A 23,842-nucleotide genomic window follows, 5' to 3' on the forward strand; every position below is an offset into this window, starting at 1 on the left:
CAAGGTGACTTTTGTGACGGCTAAATGGGACACTGCCAACGTTGCTCCTGCTACTGTACAGTATGTAAAGATTATTGTCGTGGGTGTGCGTGCATGCAGGTGTGTGACATCGCCGTGGCGTGTTTACAAGCGTCGTTTTGTTTGTTTACATTCCAGACATGCGGCCAATGCACGCCCGTGCGCACACTTACATGCTTATTTTTTTTTTTTGGTGTACGTGTGTCTCAGCATTTAGTCAGGAACGTTAACTTACATTTTCAAAATATTTCCAAACTAAAGCCTGTTTTTATTTTTTATTAGCCATTCACCATCACATAAATCGATGTACAATGCTAAACGATTGTCAAACAGATGTGGGTGGGGGAAAAAAATGCTGTAATATGCATGCCGGGCCAGTAGGTGGCAGTGCCAGTTTGTGTCATATGTAGATTTGTGGGGAAAAAGCGCAGTTAGCATAAACACTTGTGTAGCGCTTTTGGTTTTTTAGCATTTAGTCGGTAACGGTAACTTCCACTTTTCAAAAATGTTCGTTTTTAGGATGTTGGTGTAAAAACAAAAAACAGTTTTTAGTAATTAACAATGGCACATACAAACACATTCTTAAGCAAACGTTTTAAGCGATGGCATCTTTTTTTGGGGCTTGATTTAGATTAAAGTTTATATTTGCCAGACCAGCAGTTGGCAAAAATTATACAGACGTTTTTTGTTGTTGTTTTGCTTATGAGGGAACAGTCCTTTCCTCTTTTTTTAAAAAAGTTTTTCTTTTCACTTTAGCCTGTCGACAACAGAAAAATAATACCCACTTTTAGCCATCAGCCATCATCACACAAACGTGTGAAGCGTACATTTACACGATAGCAAGCTAGCATAAACGTACTGTTTTAGGTAAAATGATAATCGCCGCACAGATGCACACGCAAACTGAGAATGTGTAATATGCATGCCAGGCCAGTAGTTGGCGATGTGACTGTGTGAAGAAAGGCGCGTTGGTGTCACAACAATTGCGTCGTTAGCATAAACACGCGTTTGTCTTTTAGCAGATAGTTGGGAACCGTAACGACCACTTTTTTTTCCATGTATTTACATTTTGTTTAAATGAAAGGGTGTTTTTACGATTCTCTCTCTCTCTCGATGTTTGTTTACATAACCGAGCAACTGAATTTTTTTTGGGTGTTTTTTTTTAATTTTTTTTAAATATTTCAACTGGGGAAAAAATGATCTCATACAACATTGACTGAAGTTGGTGATGCCTGCTATGCACGTCGCAAATGTTGACTTTGGTCAGATAAGCATTTGTGAGCAACAAATTCCACGAGCGTGCTTTTGTCCTACTGAGTTTAGTTGACAATTTTTTATTTTTTTCCAAACATTTGCATTTTTAGACTTTTTCCGTTGAATTGAAAGCTTGTTTTTTATTTTAATCATTTTGATGTCTGCACATCCCGTTAAATGTGCACTCGTGCATCATAAATCCGTACACGATTGCCAGTGAAGGGACGTTTGTGTTCCAACTTGTACATTTACAGATCACAAGTTTTAGCGCTTAGGATGCTAACATTTTCAAACAAATGTGCAGGCTGTCGTCGCGTCGACAAACGGGCTAGAACCGCTTTGTTTTACTGCCCGATTCTTTAGCATTTTAGATTTAGCGTTGTGAGCGTCGTAGTCGACTTGGAAGGTCGCCTAATTTCCTTCCCTGTACAGCATTAGCACATTTTGAATTCACTTCTCGGACTAGCGAGACAATCTTACATTTGTAGGCTAACTATTCGACTTATAGCTGCGTCGTGCTACGTTCAACGAGCGTTTGACGCCTTTTCATAACGTTTTTAAAATGTTTTTCCATGCTCCTGTTTTCACCAACCTGTTTTTTTTGTTTTTTTGTTTTTTTAATATCTGTCTTGTAACATAATGGACGTTAAAATATTAATATAAAAATGCTAGTTCAATGTTTTTCTACAGAATGGCTGTTTTCATTTCCCCCCCATGATTCCACTAAGAAAGAAACCAAGTATTAACGATGTACATGTCCAAACTGTGGTGACGATTATAATTCAAGCTGGAAACTAAATGTTGAAAAACAAAACAAAAAGATGTGACATTAAAACAACTTTAACATGAATTTGTTCTCAGGTTTGACTTCCTTTCTATTATTACCATCTAGTGGTCAGTTTCAGGATTTCACCCAAAGCAGAATGATTGAAAATGGATGGATGGCTTTGGATGGCTAATAATAGCTTACGATACTTTGGACAAGAATTCACTGGTAAGTGTTTTTTTTTTTTTAATGTAATAATTTAATTGTAATACTCTGTTAATGTACTTTACTTGCTTAATTTAAAGTAAAAACCACCAGAATATAAAGGCTATTAAGAATGACCAATATTTAGTGTTGTATTTTAATTGTCAAACTAGCAAAGTGAAGTCTTGTCCTTGCTAAGTTAAAGTGAGGTTGATTGTTTTTATTGTTTAACGTAGTTTTAATTGTTGTGTTTTTGTTTAATATAGTCTTCACAATTTCTATTTGTTTCTGTGTAGTAATAAATGTGTATTCATCACCAGATTTGTTGTATTTCCGTTATATACTGTATTTTACGAGTACTAAATTACAATTCTATCAAAATTAGGAGCTACTGTTGCAGTACCACATTCATCCACCAGATGTAGTCAGACACATACATTTGAGCAAAAATGTTTTATTTCATCGTCAGTAAAATCGATTGCTAGAGTCCAGATGCTGGCGGCCTGGCGTGAAAGCTAACTGGTGTATTACATACATATGACAGGCACAATTAAAAAAAAAAAAAAAACCTTTATTCACACATGACGACCCAACGTGAGTCATTATTAGGGACCTTCAAAAGATTCCTTTTAAATGTTTTTTTTTTTGCATTAAAAGACACAAATGAACACATTATTTGATGATTCTGCAATTCTACATTAATATTTTTTGAGTTTGAAATAAGTGTCATGGCAGGAGTTGCCTTTTAGCTTCAACACAAAGCCAATTGGACAAAAGATAACCCAATAAAATTCACCTTAAGAAAAAAAAGCTGTAAAAACTGAACACGCTTCTGAAATGAAAGTTTAGAATATGACACTTGTTTCTTTTGCTGTTCGCTTGCTGTTTGGCTTTATCTTAACACAAAGCAAAGAAAAATAAATAAATACAAAGCTCATGCATATCTTCAACAGTGAAGGGGGAAAAAAAAACAAAAAAAACACCAAAAAGTGACATCAATGACATTTGTAGGTCAATTTTCTTACCGCATCATTTGATCAGTTTCAGCGTAACACAAAAAGTTCGTGTGCTGAACAGACGTTTTTGTGTTTTAGAGGATGAGCGCTCGCCGACATGTGCTCGCGTTCGCGTCCAGCACGACGTGCCAGACATCAAAAGACAATGTCGCCTCACAACTACGTGACGGACGACGGCAGCTGATGGGAAACGGAAGACGGCTGTCTGAATGATCGCAATGCACCCAGTGAAAGGTTATTTTTTTTAATTTATTTATTTTTTTCAGAACAGCTGGAGTGAGTGTGAACGCTAGCTGGAACCTACCAATAGAAAGATTAGTCTCTTCTTTCATCAGGAAAAAAAAAGAAGTACTTTTGCATCTGTTTCTCTTTTGCAGCAATTAGAATTTTAATAAAGCGAAGTTTCATCATTATTCACAAACCTGTTGAAAACTGGCAAAAAGAGCTTGTTGCAACATGGCCCTGACTGATCTCATACTCCACTGCCACCTTCTGGCCGTTTTTTGTAATAACTCATTGCTTTAAGCAACCTCTTCATGTTAGAAGCTGTATCACAGCCTTCTGTATGCTCTAGCGTAAAAAAAATAAAACAAAATAAAAAAACGTATAAATACGTTTTTGGGTTTGAATGATTTGAACTCGTTTCAATAAGGGGAAAAAAACACATCACATGCATGCCAAATTGTTTTTCTGCTTTTAGAAAGTAAAATGAAGATGTTTTAAGGTGGTAAAAACTACAATTTTCTTTGTCCAAAAAATGGCTTCTCTGGCACTTTGTAGCCTTTTTTGTTGTTTTGTGTTATCCAATTATTTTTTTCCTAAGATATATATTTTTTTTTCATAATGGGGAATTAAACAAAAAAAAACAACTTCTTGGTGATTCTGATTTGTATTTAAAAAAAATAAAAATACAAACGTTCACCTTTATACAAAAAAGAACTAACTTTTTTTTTTTCCTAAATATTTGTTGTCGGTTTCGTTTTAAAAGGTAATAAAACGACCCTTTCTTGGTGGGTAGTACAAACAAACTTTACATGAACACGAAAAAGAAAGTAAAGTACAATAAAACAATCTCAGAAAACAAGAAAAATGACTTTCATTGGCTTTGGATTAAAAAGAAACAAAACAAACGCCTACGTTAAGTGAAGTGAAGACATTTCAGTATTCGGAGTGACTAAATGGACGAATGATGTGGCTTGTTACCGCAAACGTTGCCAGGATACGTCTTCAAAAGCTTTTTTGACGCCCAAAAAAATTGGACCGTCATGTCTTTTTCTCAGATTCTTCGGCACTTTAATTCCCCCAAATGGGACTTTTTTTTTTCTTCTTTTTTTCTTCTTCTTCTTCTTTGTATTGTCTGTCTGCATTCATCGCTGGCACCAGTGTGTGTGTGGATGCAACACACAATGCACACACTTGAACCTAAAATCAACACGCACACAAAGAAAACGGAGGAAGTGAGTGTCACAATGCCTGGAAGGCGCCATTTCACAATAAGACGACAACAATGGCGAAAGGGGAGGAACAAATGTGCTCTGCAGCAAGACTTGAATGCATGGGAACGTTTCTCTGGATTTGTGAATTGTGAAGGACACGTGCAAGTAACTGACCCACCAACCTGCTAACTTACTCGCTAACCAACCAGCTAATTACGAACTAACAAACAGCAATCCAACTTGGGCACTAGCTAACTGAATGTCTGACAAAACAACCATCTCATTTGCTAACTCACAACCAGCAATGCCACTAACCAGCTAACCAACTAACCCATTAACTAATCAATCAGCTAACTAGCTTACGTACTTTCCTACCTAAAACAAGAAACAAGCTAACCTCACTCACTCACTCAGCAGCTAACTTTCTAACCAACTAACTCAACTAACCCATTAACTAATCAATCAGCTAACTAGCTTACATACTTTCCTACCTAAAACAAGAAACAAGCTAACCTCACTCACTCACTCACTGACTCACTCACACTCACTCAGCAGCCAGCAATGTCACTAACCAGCTAACCAACTAACCCATTAACTAATCAGTCAGCTAACTAGCTTACATACTTTCCTGCCTAAAACAAGAAACAAGCTCACCTCACTCACTCACTAAGCAGCTAACTTCCTAACCAACTTACTCAACTAACCCATTAATTAATCAATCAGCTAACTAGCTTGCATACTTTCCTACCTAAAACAAGAAACAAGCTAACCTCACCCACTCACTCACTCACTAAGCAGCTAGCTTACTAACCAACGATTAACTCCCTAGTGTACTAACTCACTTGCTAACTAACTAATGATGATCAAAGCGTAACAAACTAACTAACCTTGGTCAAAACAAAAGTGTGAACAAAGAAATTAATTACTGCTAAAAATGTGGCTACGTAATAACTAACTAACCAACTAACTCACTTTTTCTCAGCGAGCAAACAAAACCACTAACTATATTTCAATATCTGACTAAATGGTGACAGATAAAAAATAAACACCACCCTAACTAACTAACTAACTAACTATTAACTAACTCACTTTTTTTCAGCGAACAAACAAAACCACAAACTATATTTCAATTTCTGACTAAATAGTGACTGATAAAAATTAAACACCACAGAAACGAACTAATTCACCAATTAACTAACTAATTAACTGACTGACTGACTAATGTTGATGGCAAGGAGATAACGTCGCACAATGTGACATCATGCTTAAGCAACAAATTTAAAATGAAGTTTTAAAGCGAACAGAAAAATACATATTTAAAAAAAAACAACTACTCGATACTTCAATAACATGCTGTGTAATAAATGTTACCTTGTTGGATCTTGTTGTATTGAAAACGGTCCTTTGATATTGACGGTGTTATTCTCGTCCTTGCTGTAGCTGAGAGTCACCTGATCAAAACGTCAATGGCATCATTATTATAGATTTCTTTTTTTTTTTTTTTTTTTAAGAGCCGCTAAGTTTAGTTAGCAACAGCAACACGCGCGCGCTACCTGCTCGTGCACCCGCGTCAACAGCGCCAGGCTCTCCAGGTGCGAGTGGAAGAGCGGCGAGCGGGTGAGGCCCACGCCCAGCAGCGCCCCCACGATGTAGCCCACCGCGCAGTCGTCCGGCAGACGGATGCGCTCGGCCGTCGACGAGAAGGCGCCCTCGCTAAAAAATAATAAAAAAATTTAAAAAATGGACGAGCGTATGAAATGCAACGCATCCCAAAATAAAACGTCGTACCTAGCCCACGGCCGCATCTTCATGGCGAGGCCACGACTCAGGCAGAATCCAGCGCCCCCTGTGGCGAACCAGAAAACAACCTTCCGCTGCGCCCACACACGCACGCGCGACGGTTAGCTTGCTCTGAAATGCTATGCTAATGTGATGCTAAGTGTGTTTTAGATCCAGTAAATGCCAACAGTTACCGAAAAAAAAATCATTTTTGTAGCTAATTGCTAGTGTTGTAAATGTGCTACCTACTAACAAGCTGTAAAGTAAGCTAATTAATTAGCTTTTGCTAACATTAAACAACTGTTGTAACTATGCTAAAGCGTCACAAACGCGCTAGCTAACTCCTGACAAGGAACGTGTCGGGAAAAAGTGCTGTCGATGGGATGTCACGCTAACAGGCTAGCGGCTTTTTTGTTGTTGTAAATATGCTGATGTGTCGTAAATGCGCAAGCTGACGTTTGCTAACGTGCCATTTTCGCATTGGGCAGCGTCTCGGTGGCCTCCAGGGGGTGCTCCAGGCTGGGCCGCCCGATGTAGACGTCCTGCACGTGGCTGTACTGGGACAACAACGTCAGGAGGGCGCCCACGTTCAGGTAGTTGTCGTCGTCCATGTGACAAAACCACCTGCAACCACACAGGATGGACATTAGCATTAGCAGTACTAGCATAATTGGCTCCCATTTTGTTTTATTTTAGACTATTACATCAATTTAGTTATTCGACCATAACATGAGGCGATTTGGACTGATTGCGTGACGATATGCCACGATTTGCCCGGCATGAAGTTAATTGGTGACGTGAAAGATAAACCTTTATTTATGCAGGTTTCCAAAACAAAGCAACTTATTGCGATCAGCCATTTTTTTTTTTGTTTACATTTGCCTGCATCGCTTTGAGGTCGCAATTGGTTAAAATCCGATCGACTCGCCACATTTCTGGAATGTATTTATTTGTTTAATATGTCACATTTGCAGTTAGCGTAGTTACAATAATGCTAACATGTTAATACTTATGTCACTTGTAGCATATTTAACATACATTACCAGTTAGCATAGTACTTGCGAGTTTATTAGTACACAGCATAATTACAAAGCATTCATAACAGTAATTATTTTATGACATATTAGCAATGTAGTTATATTGTTAATACTCAGTTTATTTACTTAGTTGGAGTTAAACTTGCTATTATAGCAATTATTATCGCACTTATGACACATTAGTAAGTAGCTTGACATATTACGAATTAGCCTAGCGATTTCTTTTTAAGTAATTGCTAGCATATTTATCACTTAGAATGCGCTCAAGAATGAAGGCATTAAGAAATAGTATATTTATGACATATCAATAAACAGTTCCATGAGCAGTCCTCGTATTTCTAGAACTGTGATCCGTTAGCATCCTATATGTGGCTAACAAGCTTAGCAAGTTAGCGCCTTCGCGACACTGCCCGCGTGACTTACTTCCTGTCGGAGTTGAGGAACGCGTCGTACTCGGCGGCCATTTTGCAGGAGAGGGCTTGTCGGCTGTGAGCTGCCGAGCAGTTGGTGTTGATCAGGTGAACGCCTTGCGACCACAAAAAAAACAGAATCGTTTACTTCACTGCGGTCAACTTAGGAGTTTACATCGGAATCGTGTGTCGCGCTGCCCGTCAACAGCCAACGCTAGCTAGTCCTTGGCTAACTAACACCGTTATTCATCTCATAAGTTAAGCGTCTTAATGTTAGCTTCCTGTATTTGTGTCAACATTAGCCTTAATGTTAGCCTCCATTGTTGCTTCAGTGCTAGCTTTCAATGTTACCGCCAAGTGTTGAATTGTGAAGTTAGGCTCTAACACCACTGCTAGCTTCTGACACAACGTTAGCCTAAGCATTAGCTTCCAGCTAGCATCCAATTGTTTGATTCAGACGGCTTCCCTGTGGCCGCCATTCATTCCAATATTCATGTTGTGCATGGGGATCCATACTTGACTGTACTGCTTCTACACTGGGAAGAAAAAAAATAAATAAAAAAATCTGCTGCAGGGGGATCGAACCTTTGTGGGTCACAGGCCACACTAGACCACAAACTCTCTCATATGACAGTCACTTCCTGTCTGCTGCTCGCTATGGAAACTCAAAGTCAGCAGCAGCAGCGGCCTGCTTCCGGATGCTCGTAACGCTGCTGTCTGTATGTGTGTGTATTTTGTGTGTCTGTGTGTGTAAAACTCACCCATCCGCTTCCTCAGGGCTGCATCCTCGCCGTCGGTGAACACGAACGTCTACACGAGGGGGAAAAAAAAAACATTTGAATGCTTATCTATCCACACAGCATGGCGGCTGCTCTCGAATGTTTCTTTTTGTGTGTGTGTTGTGTGTCTGTCTTTTTATGTTTGTGTCATTTTGTGTTTATGTATATATGTTTTGTGTTTGTGTGCATGTGGGTTTATTTTTTGAATGTGTTTGTGTCTGCTATGTATGACGGCGTATTAGGGCCACATATAAATTATAAATATATATTTTTTTAGAGGGCAGGAGCAATAAGCTGAGAAAAAAACTTGCAAATTTGTGACTTTCTAAAATGGCAAATTTGCAAGACAAAACCTCGTAAATTTGCAGGTTTAGAAAGTGGAAAATTTGTGAGTTTCTAAAGTGGCAAATTTGCGAGACAAAAACTTATAAATTTGCGACTTTCCACAGTGGCAAATTTGCGACTTTCTGAAGTAGCAAATTTGCAAGACAAAAACTCATAAATTAGCAAGTTTAAAAAGTAGCAAATTTGTGACTTTCTAAAGTGGCAAATTTACGAGACAAAAACTCGTAAATTTTCGAATTTCTAAAGTGGCAAATTTGTGACCTTCTAAAGTGGCATATTTACGAGAAAAAAACATGTAAATTTGCGAGAAAAAAACTTTAAATTTGTGAGTTTAGAAGGTCGCAAATTTGCCCCTTTCCATACTCGCAAATTTACGTTTTTTCTGTCTCGCAAGTTTGCGAGAAAGAAACTCAAACTTATGAGAAACACACGTAGAGTACTACTTGAATGTTTGCGCCAATTCTTTTCGTTTGGGTTTTCAAATAAGGAGATGTTAAGCATTTGCTCTTTGAAGCATTTGAAGTCTTTTTTTTTTTTTTTTCCTTCTTTTTTTTTTTTTTTCGCGCAAATCTGCCACTTTCTAAAATGGCTAATTTGCGAGTTTTTCCCCCCGGCATATTGCCCCTGTCCTCTAAAAAACAAAATATATATATTTATACGTGGCCCTAATACGCCGTCGTAGTTTTGTATGTTTTTGTTTGTGCATGATTGTTTTTTTCAATGCGTTTACTTCTTTTTGTGTGTTTGTTTTAATGCGAGTTTGTGCGTGTTTTTGTGGGTCCATTTGAGTGTTTGCTTGTGTGTGTTTGTGCTTTTCTTTTTGTGTGGTTTTATATTTGTCTTGGTGTGAATTTGTCTTTTTGTGTGATGTTCTGAATGTGTTACGTTTAGTTGATGTGAGTGTTTTTTTGCCAGGATGCAGAAAACCAAACGGAGCCTTCTGACTTTCCACAGGAAGTCGCGCAAACCTTCAGCTAAGAGCTTGTTTTTGTGCGTGCTTTTAATACATTCCTCAAGTAATGTGATGATCTTGTCGAGCAGCAGTCATCTGACGCGTGTATTTAAAAAAAAAAAAAAAAAAGAAGAAGAAAGGCTTCATCACAGGCTTAAAGCATCACAAGATGCTAATAAATCTCCTAACTCATTCACTCCCAACCATTTTCACTTAAGTATTTTCCTGGATTTTGACAGATTTTTCAAGGCCCGCGAAATATGTTCTATTGCTATAAAAAAATGGAACATACCAAAAGAGAGATTAAAGTCTCTTCTTTTATCAGGAAAAAAAAAGTATATTCTGTTTCCGCTGTGCAGCAATTAGCAATAGAACATAGCTAAGTTTCATCGTTTTTCACAATTCTGCTTAGAACTGTGGGGAAGTCAGCTTTTTTTTTAACATGGCCTGGTTGATCTCTTATACTCTGCTGCCACTCAACCATTTTCTGCAGTAGAGAGACTGCATCAAAGCCTTCTCTATGCTCTGGCATAAAAACAACAACAAAAAAACGTATAAGTACGTCTTTGGGACACTTAAAACATTTACAATATGACGTATTTATACGTTTTTGGGAGCTAATGAGTTAATGGCTGAATGTCACAAAAACCTGCAGGCTGTAGCGTGTACCTTTTACTCATACACAAACTCCATTCAGTGGAACGTTCCCAATCGTTTGTCAGGGTTACTCATTTTAAAGGACAACAGAGGCTACTTTGACAAAATGGACGCGAGAGAAGTGAAAGTCAAATTTGGAAACCGATCCATGTACAAATGGAGTTCAAAAATGAATTTAAGACACTTCACGGCAATCCTCTCGAATTTTGACCGAATGGTTAAATCGGTTGGACTAATTTACATAACCCCGCCCCTCACTCACTTTCTCCACCAATGGCAGGATCAGCTCTAAAATGGCCGACGTTCCAGCGCGAAGGAGCCACTTTGACTGAGAACCCATCACGTCAACGAAAGGTAAGCAGAGCTGCAAGTGTTGGGATTAGCATTAGCACCATTAGCGTCAGGTAATTATACAGTGGTGCCTTGACGACCACGTATGTTGCTCAAATCTTTTAAAATCATGTATGGTAAATGCCATCAATACAGTTCAGCTTGCGCTCTAAAAGTAAATTGTAATTGTGGGAATGCTGAAGCATTCCCACAAATGTTGTCTTGATTTTTATTCTCCACACTTTTTTGCCACGTAACAACGCCCACATAATACTTCCAATTTACATTGTTCAAATTTCAACTAGCTTCAAAAATTCACACCTCCCCGAGTATATATCGTCTGATTCCAAATTACTTGCAGTATTTGCACAATTTAATTTGTTAGCATTCAGTTTTTAGCATTCCCACGCAATTTCTCCAGAAATTGCACTTAGTCTACTGTCTTTGATGATAAAAATTAAGCAGTTTTTCCCCCATTTTCTTTCACAATGCTATGGACATTTGCTGCTGCTCCTTCTGTTGTTTGCGCCGTGGCCACCTGGGGGCAGTATAATGCTGACCTAGAAACGCGCACAAAAAAAAAAGTTTCGCAACCCAACAACAAGCTGAAGTAATTGGTAAGTTACCTCTCAATTTTCACTATTTTTTTGTAATTTTTAGAACAGATTAGCTACTTTTTATTTATTTTTTTAAAATGTTTTTTAGTTGAATTTGTATTAGTTTTAGTATTTTTTCATCCCCTTAAGGTGTCTCACCTTGCAATGTTAGCCACAGTTGGCACTTCCCATGAGAAATCAGCTGCGTTTCCCAGGGCGTGCGTGTGTGCGTGTTGCCGCATTATTATTTCCACGAGTCAGCATTCTTCAAGCATGTTGGTGTGCGTGGGAAACAGGTAACGCTCGAGCGTGAGAACTTCAATCAGCTGATTGCACACAAACGAATAACAAGCAACGTGGCTTGAAGTCCATTAGAAAATGTGCACAAATAAGAAATTGTTGCATATTTTCCGCTCAAAATCGCTCTATAAATTATTGGAGATTTTTTTTTTTGCCGTGAAGTTATTTTTTTGGGGTGACTTTGTTCGGGATCATTTCCCTCCATCCAACGATTTGTTTTCAGAGAGAATATCAACGGTGAGGACGTGGAAAGAAAAGCAATGATGTCATATTTCGTTACAAAATATGACAAATTTAAAGTCATAACAATAAACTATTGTAATCTTTAATTTTTTTTATCAGTTTAAACTTGAGCATGACTAACAAAAACAATCTGAACTTTTTTTTTTTTTCCTGCAGCACATCAAAGGTGAGGAAGCACTTTGCTAATTACAGCAATGACATAATTGAAGCCACAATGCATGACAACCAATTTTATTTTTTGATTTTTTTTTAACCCAAGCTATTAACACATTCATTGCCAGACCAGCAAAAAAAAAATGCATCATTTGACGTCTTTTTCCGTCAATGGCACTGAATGAGTTAAACATGGTAAAAATCAATGAAGCAATTATAAATTGTTGATATAAAGTACAGCAGGGGTGTCCAATTTTTTTCCTCTGAGGGCCACATACAGAAAAATAGAAAGCTGCAAGGGCCACTTTGATTTTTTTTTTTAGTTATTTATTAACACATTCATTGCCAGACCAGATAAAAAAATGCATCATTTGATGTCTTTTTCCGTCAATGGCAGTGAATGAGTTAAGAATGACATTTAAAGCTGTTGGTTGGGATTTGGCCTCTTTTTTTTTTTTTTTTTTTGCGCGCTCTGTGTCGCATGACAAAAGGCCCCCCTGTTGTTTGACAATGCAGCGTTGCTTCAAAGACTTTACGACTTGAGGAAATCCTGCCGTGCGCTCCCGCCGGACTCGTAAATAACAATAACCCACTTCACAGGATGAAGATCAATTTGACCACCAAACGGCACAAGAACGATTTGCATCGGCTCTCTGGTATTGAACATAACTGGTGGCTTTTTTTTAGGGTTCGGGTTATATGATTTTTTATTTTTTTAGGTCAACCCCCCCCAAAAAAAAATCTTGACAATAATTGCTATGCTATGAAAGCATGTTGCATTCACTTGAAGGAAAAAAAACAAAACAAAACTCAAGGCAAATTTTTTTGGGCAGCTTTGTTTTTTTGAGTAATTTTTCTAATGAATATTTTTTTTCCTGTTTTACTGAATATTTTATTCTGTCATTAAAAAAAAAAAATTCAGAAAAACAAGGGGAAAAAATATTCAGGAAAACTGAATAAAAAATAAAATTACTCTGAAAAGCAGAAGTTAGTGCTCTGTTTTGTGGGAAAAAAAATGTTTTCTGTTTTTTGGAATAATATTTATTTCTGTTTTTTTGAGTATTTTTTTTCTGTTTTTCTGAATAATTTTTTTATGTTTTTCAGATTTTTTTTTCTTCAGTTTTTCGGAATATTGTTTTCCACTGTTTTTCGGAATATTTATTTATGACAGAAAAATATTATTCAGTAAAACAAGAAAAAAAAATACTCCAAAAAAAAACAAAAACAAAACTCCCCCCCAAAAAATCTGAAAAACAGATGTTTTTTTTTTTTTTTTTTTTTTTACCCCTTTCCAAGTGAATGCAATACGCTTCCGTACTATGCAGCTCCACTAGTCTATTTTGGTTAATATTGCATTAGTGGAATATGACTTAAGCAGCAACATCCAGCTGTTTTTATCAATATCAGAAGGCGGCCATTTTTCCACTTCCTGTCGACTGAAGATGAATATGACAGTTGCTCAGGTCTCGGGTAACGACCAATCACAGCTAAGCTTCAGAAAACAGGTGAGTTGTGATTGGTCGTTGCCTTAGCAACTGTGATGTCACCGAGTGGCAAAATGGCCGCCCCCTGAGATGGATTAAAAACAGCTTGATTTTGCTGCTTCACTCATAGTCCACGAACGCAGTATTAACTGGAACGCAGTATTTAGATTAGTAGGGCTGCATAGAACATATTGTCAAAAACGTTGTTTTTTTTTCGTTTTTTTTTGTGGTTTGACTTCCACTTGAAGGATCAAGTGTTAAAAGTCGCTTGAAACGTGACCTGACGTAACATTTCCTCGGATTGTGCCTGAACATTCCAAATCGCAAGACCCGGAAACTACAACTTCCTGTGTTGCAGGTTTCAATCACAAGAACTTTGCAGTTCAACTACTTTCTTGGAAGGTTCCATACTTGAGGACAAATACTCAGACTGAAATTCAGTCTAAGAAGTTCATCTTTGATGGATATGGAAATCGTCGAAAAATGAAATTACTGTGCGGACCACGTTTGGTACCTTTGGGACCACCGATGGCCCGCACACGACATGTTGTGAAACTACACGCCTGGAACGTGCCGACCATTTTAATTCACTTTTTTTTTTGTCGTTTAACCACATAATCATGAAAAAAAAATGTCATAAAATATTTAGATACAGTACAAGTTTACGTTAACCACATGTACAAAACCATTAAAAAATCAAGCTAAAAAGGAAAGAATACTGCGTTTCCACTAAACTCACATGTCGCATATTGTCGGAGATCCACGTGTCCAAAAGGAGCTCCAGTCTGCTGCGGTGGAATTTGCTGGTCGTCTTGACGGCGACGAACACGTCGTCGGCGCTCACGAGTTCCACCGTCGCGGTCCCCGTCGGCGCCGGCCGGCTCACGGCTCTCCTCTCCCGGCGAAGCTGCCTGAAGTAGTCCGTGAAAACCGCGCGGTTCGCCCGGCGAGATCCCTCCGCCGCTTCCGCCGCCGCTTCCGCCTGCTCATGCGCGCGTGTGACGGCGAGCACGCCGGCGACGAGCAGAGCGAGGACGGCGACGCGGCGGCGCCGCTGCCGCTGCCGCTCCCCCGCGGCGGACCTCCACATGGTGCGTGCGTGAAGGGGGTCGCCGCTGCTCTCATCTGGCGACGAACCGAACAAACAGTTTGGTGTCGTTTGTGGCTTTTTGGTCACGCAGCTGCGCTTGCGTTTCCAAAGTGCGCCAATGGGCGGCGCTCGATTGTTTGACCAACCAATGGGAGGCTTGAGCGCCTTCTAAGGGCGGAGCTAAGTACACTTAAAAAAAGGAAAACAAATATTGTACAGCTTAAAATAAATAGTATATTATAAAAATAAAAATAAAGTACAATGTAAAAAAAAGTACATTAAAAATATAGGAAATCCAACTAAAATGTACAAAAAATATATATATACTTAACATTTTTAAGGGAATAGAATACAATAAAGTACAAAGAATAATAATCATATACTATGAACAAAAACAAAACAGAATATGTATCAAAAGTAAAGGAAATATGAAAACAAATTAAAAAAAAAATATATATATATATATATATATACGCAATAAACCATTTAACTAAAAATATAATTTAAAAAAATGTTTACAATGCAAATATAAAATTCTTATATAAAGTAAATATAAATTACAAGTTAAAAAGGAAAAACCCAAATGAAACAGGATTAATACACCAAAAAAATACAAATTTAAATGCAAAATGAATAAAAGTTCATTGGTAATATACCAAATTACAAAAAAAAAAACTGTTTTCTAGGTTTGGTCATGTGACATTCACAAGCTGAGCTGTGATGTCATTTTCAGTCGAAAGCAAGTTGAAAAATGTGTTTTTAAAAGGTACAAATTGTACATGATAAATAATGAAAATATCACATTTATTATAGGCAAAATATTCATGTTTGACTGCCAAAAATGGTTAAATATGTAAAGTATCTCTTTAAATATTGCACACAAGTCATACACATTTAAAAAAAACAAAAAAAACTAAAACTAATACTGAAAATAACTAATACTAAACAAAAAAGCATTTACTAAAGAACTAAAACAAATAAAAACTAACAGAACCACCCTGAAAACTAAAACTCTAATGAAAAATTCAACAAAAAAAACAAAAAACTGGGATTTTCTCCTTCCCCCTTTCCCGCCATCCCCCCTCCCACTTCCTTTTTTTTTTTTTTTTTTTTGTCCCTCCTCCTGTTTTCTGGCCTGCTCACAAAAAAAATAGCAGTGGGAAGTCCTGAATTCAACTTTTGCTTTGAGCTTCTTCTCAGAAGGAAAACAAACCAAGCAACAAAAGACGCTTTCTTACACGTTTGCGCAAAGCGTGTGCGTTTGCGGTCGCTGTGGCGTCAGTGGTGCTGTCAGGGGGTTCCAGTCACACAATGTGTGTCTTATTACCAAAAAAAAAAAAAAAAAAAGCACAAGGACACAATGGGTCTGTTGTGTGTGTGTTTTTTTTTTTAAACCAAATTTTGTTTGAATTCTTTGATCGATTTGATATAAAAAGTTTACACACCCCTGTTCAAATGTCAAATGACCAACCAGAAAAGTCATAATGAATTGCAATCGTGTAGTTGCGAAAGTGCGCACACCCTCTCACGCTGGGATGCGGCTGTGGTGAGAATGAAACGATTCCGTTCAAACTCGACGGTGGTCGGCACACGCTTGGTGCCGTTTTTAAAGTGCATCTTATTAACCACCAACAAAGCTTAGATGTTCTAGTCGACTTTTCCTGACATTTTTGTAGTCACACCTTACAGCACAAGTAAAAATAAATATATTTATAATTATAATTAATAATGAAATTATTGTTTTATTAAAACAAACGTCAAAACATTAAAAAGGTAATGATATATTTTTCTTTAATCTCTTTAATTAATTATAATTTTATTATTAATTATAACTTAGTTATTTAATATAATTAACGTGAATTAATTTGAATTTTATTATTACTTATAATTTAATTTAATATAATTAAAATGAATTAATTAATTAGAGATTAAATAAAAATATATCATTACTTTTTTAATGTTTTAATAAAACAGTAATTTAATAATTATGAATTATAATTTAATTTAATAAAATTAAAATGAATTAATTAAAGAGATTAAATAAAAATATATCATAACTTTTTTTTTTTTTTTTTTTTTTTATGTTTTAATTAACATACCCAAATTATGAGCCAGTCCATGTATACCTAATATCGACATATTTATCACCATTGAAAGTGGGGGGAATAAAGTTGATTAATAAAAGTCACACAATGACTTGACCAATGATTTATTTCATTTCATTTTATTTTATTTTATTTTATTTTTGGTAGCTCATGCAAAAGGTTGAAATTTGGAAGCAGACGACATTTGCAAGACGCGTCCAATCCATATTTCAAGACAAAGGACCTTTTTGGAAAAGTTCCTCCTGGGAAAAACCAAAAAAAACCCAAAACAACATTTGGATTTCAAAGCGTTCCAAGGAATCGTTTTGTCATCTTAAACGTGATTGTGCAGTCATGTGCGTCTCATCCAAATAGTTTTGGATGAAAGGAGCCACTAGTCACTTTCAGATCTGCGTTTTTATGAAATGATTTCAGTCAAAAATGGCTATCATGTGAGAAATGAAAAGTGGATTAAATATTGTATGGACCTGCCAGCTAATATGTGCACTAAGATGATGAGCTTGTCGTGTGCGTGTGCGCAACTAGAAATGATCATATGATGAAAAGGAGGCCAGTCGAGATATTAATAAATACATCATGAAGTGTGTCTGTGTGTTAAATGGGAAATGCATATTTTTGCAATTACAAGTTACTGCAATGACACAATCCAATGATACGATTGACTCCGATTACAATGATTGGCTCAGATTTTAATACACGATTCACAATTATGATGCGATCGACTCCAATTACGATACGATACTTCATTTACAACATGATTTGCTCCAATCATAAGATTTACTCCTTATGATGCAGAGAATTGACTGTGATTACAATTCTGAAATAATCCATTTGTGATGATCGATTAACTCCTTTTACGGTGCAATTATTATTTTTTTTCTCCAACTGCAAGCCGAACTTCAGTTTGAGTACGATTAGGGACGTAACGATATCCGAATGTCGCAGTACGATATGAAGCTCACGAAACCGCAATATTGTGAGGTTGCCGATATTTAAAACAGGTCACAATATTGTAAAAAAACTAACAAAAAAAACACATCATTGTTATATTTCATTATTATTATTACTATGTTGTTAATGTACGCACACATTGAGTTCCTCCGCATATTGACTCACTTCACAATCATATTACGTTCCCCTTCATCCGACAATTAGTGTCGATTTTAAACATAGAAAACATGCCTAATGAAAATTAACTTGCCACCAGAGGGTGCTAGAACTGCACAAATGGGAACCAACCGGACATTTTTTTGAACAGATGTGTTGCATTTAAATATCGTGAACATGACGACGACGATATTGTGGCAGTTTTAATATCACGATATCACGATTATCGTTACATCCCTAAGTACGATACAATTGATTTTGCTCCCATTATGGTACGATTATGTATTGCATGTTTTCCTGCAATGACATTGACGGATTTGCTGCAAAGTGTCTGTTTCTGACTTGTAGTCACATTCTTCTCCACTAGAGGCCGACAGAGTTCCTCTGCAGCAGCTTCACCTCCAGACTGCAGTTGTCCTCGTCCTGCACATCCAGTAAGATATACTTTCTTTTTTTTTAATTTTAGTTTGTGTGTTTTTGTTGTCGGCGAATGTGTTTGTGAACTCGCTCTAGTGCCTCAAATAGGGCAACGCGTGAAGAACGCAAGGAGCTGACACCTTTCATGTTATCTCACGCGGGTGTCGGGGGGGTCGGACGGGGTCTTGAACGGTAACACGTCCTCCGCGGAGGCGTCTCATCGATGTGACACCCGCGCATGGAAACCTCGGCAACGCCATGCGCTCGTTACGGCTTCAACTTTGTGTGATTTTCTCGCCAAAACGTGATGCGCGCGACATTACGCGCCGAGTGTGAAGACATTGTGCGGGTCACGTGACTTACATGGAGCGTGTCGCATGCGTGCAGGGTTGCAACTAACAATTATTTTGATCCTCGACAAATTGATGACTAAATTGGTGTAAAAACTGAATTCAGTCCAGTCACGTCCAGTTCTGTCAAGTCAAGTCAAGTCTAGTTGAGTCATGTCCAGTTCTGGAACGTCACGTCCAGTTCTGTCAAGTCCAGTCGTGCCCAGTTCTGTCACGTCAAGTCCAATTCTGTCACATCACATCCAGTTCTGTCACGTCAAGTCTAGTCCAGTCACGTCCAGTTCTGTCACCTAACGTCCAGTTCTGTCATGTCAAGTCTAGTCCAGTCACGTCCACTTATGTCACGTCACGTCCCGTTCTGTCACGTCATGTCCAGGTCCATCACATCCAGTTCTGTCAAGTCCAGCCACGTCCAGTTCTGTCACTACACTCAAGTCCAGTCACGTCCAGTTCTGTCACGTCAAGTCCAGTTCTGTCACATCACATCCAGTTCTGTCACATCACATCCAGTTCTGTCACTTTAAGTCCAGTTCTGTCACATCACATCCAGTTCTGTCACGTCAAGTCTAGTGCAGTCACGTCCACTTCCGTCACATCACGTCCACTTCCGTCACGTCACGTCCAGTTCTGTCACGTCCAGTCATGTCCAGTTCTGTCACTTAACGTCCAGTTCTGTCACGTCAAGTCCAGTTCTGTCACATCACATCCAGTTCTGTCACATCATGTCCAGTTCTGTCACGTCAAGTCTAGTGCAGTCACGTCCACTTCCGTCACATCATGTCCAGTTCTGTCACATCCAGTCATATCCAGTTCTGTCACTTAACGTCCAGTTCTGTCATGTCAAGTCTAGTCCAGTCACGTCCACTTATGTCACGTCACGTCCCGTTCTGTCACGTCATGTCCAGGTCCATCACATCCAGTTATGTCCAGTTCTGTCACGTCAAGTCCAGTTCTGTCACATCACATCCAGTTCTGTCACATTACATCCAGTTCTGTCACATCATGTCCAGTTCTGTCACGTCAAGTCTAGTGCAGTCACGTCCACTTCCGTCACATCATGTCCAGTTCTGTCACATCCAGTCATATCCAGTTCTGTCACTTAACGTCCAGTTCTGTCACGTCAAGTCTAGTCCAGTCACGTCCACTTATGTCACGTCACGTCCAGTTCTGTCACGTCATGTCCAGGTCCATCACATCCAGTTAAGTCCAGTTCTGTCACGTCAAGTCCAGTTCTGTCACATCACATCCAGTTCTGTCACATCACATCCAGTTCTGTCACATCATGTCCAGTTCTGTCACGTCAAGTCTAGTGCAGTCACGTCCACTTCCGTCACATCATGTCCAGTTCTGTCACATCCAGTCATATCCAGTTCTGTCACTTAACGTCCAGTTCTGTCACGTCAAGTCTAGTCCAGTCACGTCCACTTATGTCACGTCACTTCCAGTTCTGTCACGTCATGTCCAGGTCCATCACATCCAGTTATGTCCAGTTCTGTCACTTAACGTCCAGTTCTGTCACGTCAAGTCCAGTTCTGTCACATCACATCCAGTTCTGTCACATCACATCCAGTTCTGTCACATCATGTCCAGTTCTGTCACGTCAAGTCTAGTGCAGTCACGTCCACTTCCGTCACATCATGTCCAGTTCTGTCACATCCAGTCATATCCAGTTCTGTCACTTAACGTCCAGTTCTGTCACGTCAAGTCTAGTCCAGTCACGTCCACTTATGTCACGTCACTTCCAGTTCTGTCACGTCATGTCCAGGTCCATCACATCCAGTTATGTCCAGTTCTGTCACTTAACGTCCAGTTCTGTCACGTCAAGTCCAGTTCTGTCACATCACATCCAGTTCTGTCACATCACATCCAGTTCTGTCACATCATGTCCAGTTCTGTCACGTCAAGTCTAGTGCAGTCACGTCCACTTCCGTCACATCATGTCCAGTTCTGTCACATCCAGTCATATCCAGTTCTGTCACTTAACGTCCAGTTCTGTCACGTCAAGTCTAGTCCAATCACGTCCACTTATGTCACGTCACGTCCAGTTCTGTCACGTCATGTCCAGGTCCATCACATCCAGTTCTGTCACGTCCAGTTCTGTCACATCACGTCCAGTTCTGTCACATCAAGTCATGTCCAGTCACGTCCAGATCTGTCACGCCAAGTCAAGTCCAATCACGTCCACTTGTGTCACGACGTCAAACTTAAAAGTTCATAGAAAAGCTAGCCCTAATCCTCTTAATTGCTATTATGCTAGCTTTCTGTTTGCTAGTATTGACCTATTTGGAGATGCTTTTCTTACTACAGCTAACCAGTGGAATTTTGCTCGTAAAAAGTTGGCTTGCAAGGAAAAACAAAAGTGGACTGCAATTTTGGAATTGGCATGCCGATTTTAATTTTAAACGGCATAAAAATTCAACTGATTCCCCCCCCCCAAATAGTTCTGGAAATGTGTGACTATTTTTTTCATGAAATTTGGACTGTGGCTGATGTATGATTGACAAACAATGACCTCAAATTGAGTTGTGAGCATGCGGAACGGACTGTCTGAAAGGTCAAAATGCCGCAGTTGTTTATTTTTATTTTTATTTTTTTTTAATACCAGCCCAGGCCTGCCCTTTCCTTCGCCCGACCCCGTCAATAAAAGCAAGTTCATTAAGTTGATCCTTTTTCTCCTCCCAATGCTGACATCAGCTCAAGCACGCGGACTTGACTCATCACTTTTTTGTTGTTGTTTTTTTTTGTTGATGCACTTTGTGGCAAACCTTTGCTGTTGCCGCATTGAACATGCTGTCACCACATGGGGGTGCTGACGCGTCTTTAAATGTCTTTTACAAGCGCCTCGGCCACAATATTAGATTGGACGCACACAACAAGTGTACAACTGCACTGCGTCATGATGGCTTGCATGGAGACGGGAAATCTACTCTGTAAAAAAATTCATTAATAAATAAATAAATAAATAGGTCGTTCAGCATGTTGAAAATTCACCATCTTGTGCTAAATTCTTTGCATACATCAATTCATTAAATGAAGCAACAAATTTAGACATTTTCCATAATTTATGAATATATTTTTTTTCCCTAACATAAACAGTTTGAGTTGTGGTCACGCAGGTTCCTCAGTAGCCTTTTTTTTTTTTTTTTTTTTAAACCCATTCCCTCCCCGCCATTTTCTTTGAAGCACCCCCCTTTACTGGATTTGGACTGATTTTTGCAAGGCCCACAGAATATTGTGTTCTATTGCTGTGAAACCCCCCCCCAAAAACAACAACATGGAATCTACCAAAAGAAAGATTAGAGTCTCTTCATTCATTACGAAAAAAAAAAAAAAAAAAGTATATTTGTATCTGTTCCGTTTTGCAGCAGTTAGCACTAAAGATGGCTAAGTTTCAATAATATTCACATTCCTGTCAAAAACAGCTTGTTGCAACCTGGCCCTGGCTGGTCTCTTATACTCTGCTGCCACTATAACAGCTGGTGACTTATTGAATAATTACTTGGCGGGCCCCTAGGGGGAGCGCCTCATTAGAGTGGCAGGGAAATGGACGGAAGTCTTCAGGCGAAGAAGACTCATCAGCTTAGATTTTTTCAATTATTATTATATATATTATTTTTATTTATTTGTTATTATTATTATTATTATTATCATTATTAATTCAATCTCTGGTGTAATAACCTTATTGATTGATTGATTGAATTATTTTCTATTTTATGATCTATTCTCATTGCTGCTGGACATGTCAATTTCCCAGAGGGATCAATAAAGCTAAATCTAAGTCCAAAACCTGCCGAGTTGAGTCGAACAGTGTTCATTTTGACAACAAAAACTTACTTTGATGGACTGGATGTGCTGGTGTCTGTGGATCTCGCGCTGCCTCATCCATCCTTCCCTCTTTCCTCTCTTTAGTTTTTCCTCTGGTCTCTTGAGATCTCCTTAATTGGTTGGAATTTTAGAGGTTTCTGGAGTTGGCGTAAGACTCCGATTTTGTAACCATGCGGATGGCAGGAAGTGTTTGGTTGCTGCTGGATTTATATTTCCTTCCTTTGATCTTTCCTCTGGTCTCCCGACCTTCTGAACCTCACGACTCTGACAAGACTCTGAAGTAACCGATTAAGGTGAAGGGTCATGGGATTTTTTTATTAGGTTTTTGGTGAATTAATGAGTATATATATATATATACGTAGTTACACGCACGCACACATGCAAAAAAAAAAAGACAGCAATTTTTTGTGTTAAGTTGACTTGTGTCCAAGGCCTGCGGTGAAGCAGCATGTGGCTCAAGTGATTACCTTTAAGTTGCTGTGTGTTGACTCCACACTTGCGATGATGTCGTTGCTTATCGACTCCCCGCCAGGAATACGCTCAAATGATTCATTTCTTCATTAGGGTGTCCGATTATTAGACGCTGACCCACATTGACGATGCGACAGACAACAAAAACACCGCGCGCTCACCTTGATGAAAGTACACACGAGTACACGATTAAGGGACTCGCTCGCATGGGGACACTAAATGGGTGCGTGCGTGCGTGCGTGCGTGCGTGCGTGCGTGCGTGCGTGCGTGCGTGCTGCTTTGACGGACGTGTGAGGAAGCAACAGCGGGGAACAAGAAAACATGCTGGCTTTGCCTTATTACATTTCACAGTCTTTGTTTGTCACCTCCTCCGATCATACAGGAAAAACAAAAAACAAAAATGGTTGTAAACTCGAGATGTCCTGCAGGTGGCAGTAGTGCAAAAATGTTCAATGGATGACGATTCTCGCCCGTGAAGAATCAAACTCCAGTTGAGTTTTAAAACATTTGCAGCAGTGAAAAGTTCATATTTTGTTTGTATCTGTAAAAGTCGTGATTTGTACCCGTAAAAAAAAAAATGTACCTGTAAAAAAAAAAAAAAAAAAATTGTACCTGTCAAAAAAAATAAAATAAATTGTACCGGAAAAAAAACCAAGCTATTGTAACTGTAAATTTTTTTTGCAAATGTAAAAAAAAAAATAAAAAGTAAAAAAAATGT

The 23,842-nt window shown here is 38.6% G+C and overlaps 3 protein-coding genes across 8 annotated transcripts in view; 2 read left to right on the forward strand and 1 right to left on the reverse strand.

Annotated features, from left to right (window-relative positions):
* Positions 1 to 2,122, forward strand: part of ttyh3b (tweety family member 3b) — a 28,067-nt gene extending 25,945 nt beyond the window's left edge. For 2 of the 4 annotated variants that reach the window (XR_013283851.1, XM_077523670.1), the window contains 2 exons: positions 5 to 99; positions 1,963 to 2,122. Coding sequence is in view for 3 of the 4 variants with exons in the window: in XM_077523670.1 (XP_077379796.1) it covers positions 5 to 99; positions 1,963 to 1,990 (123 nt within the window). In the remaining variant the exon portion in view is untranslated. Of the gene's footprint in view, positions 1 to 4 lie in introns of all 4 variants that reach the window. The other 2 variants (XM_077523668.1, XM_077523671.1) reach the window with 2 other exon arrangements.
* Positions 2,123 to 2,239: 117 nt separating this feature from the next.
* LOC144020317 (neuropeptide FF receptor 2) overlaps positions 2,240 to 23,842 on the forward strand; it is a 36,328-nt gene continuing 14,725 nt past the window's right edge. For 2 of the 3 annotated variants that reach the window (XM_077523673.1, XM_077523677.1), the window contains exons 1-4: positions 2,240 to 3,492; positions 6,962 to 7,066; positions 10,934 to 11,007; positions 18,429 to 18,495. The gene's annotated coding sequence lies outside the window, so the exon portion shown is untranslated. Of the gene's footprint in view, positions 3,493 to 6,576; positions 6,595 to 6,961; positions 7,067 to 10,933; positions 11,008 to 18,428; positions 18,496 to 23,842 lie in introns of those variants that run through there. The other variant, XM_077523674.1, reaches the window with a different exon arrangement.
* On the reverse strand, positions 2,681 to 14,938 carry LOC144020318 (beta-1,3-N-acetylglucosaminyltransferase lunatic fringe-like). The gene is made up of 8 exons (XM_077523678.1): positions 14,499 to 14,938; positions 8,682 to 8,730; positions 7,934 to 8,036; positions 6,944 to 7,097; positions 6,483 to 6,568; positions 6,248 to 6,407; positions 6,066 to 6,145; positions 2,681 to 4,680 (listed from the first exon to the last, which is right to left on the reverse strand). Exons 1-8 carry the CDS (start codon positions 14,847 to 14,849, stop codon positions 4,626 to 4,628), a joined length of 1,038 nt encoding a protein of 345 aa, XP_077379804.1. The 5' UTR covers positions 14,850 to 14,938; the 3' UTR covers positions 2,681 to 4,625.

This window comes from Festucalex cinctus, chromosome 6 (genome assembly GCF_051991245.1).
Source record: "Festucalex cinctus isolate MCC-2025b chromosome 6, RoL_Fcin_1.0, whole genome shotgun sequence".
Classification (NCBI taxonomy): domain Eukaryota; kingdom Metazoa; phylum Chordata; class Actinopteri; order Syngnathiformes; family Syngnathidae; genus Festucalex; species Festucalex cinctus.

Coding starts and splice junctions, on each gene's coding strand:
- LOC144020318 (XM_077523678.1), bottom strand. CDS start 14,849: ATGTGGAGGTCCGCCGCGGGGGAGCGGCAGCGGCAGCGGCGCCGCCGC. Junction 8,037..8,681: donor AGCCCTGAGGAAGCGGATGG/GTGAGTTTTACA, acceptor TGTGGTCGCAAG/GCGTTCACCTGATCAACACC. Junction 4,681..6,065: donor ATACAACAAGATCCAACAAG/GTAACATTTATT, acceptor TGTTGATTTTAG/GTTCAAGTGTGTGCATTGTG.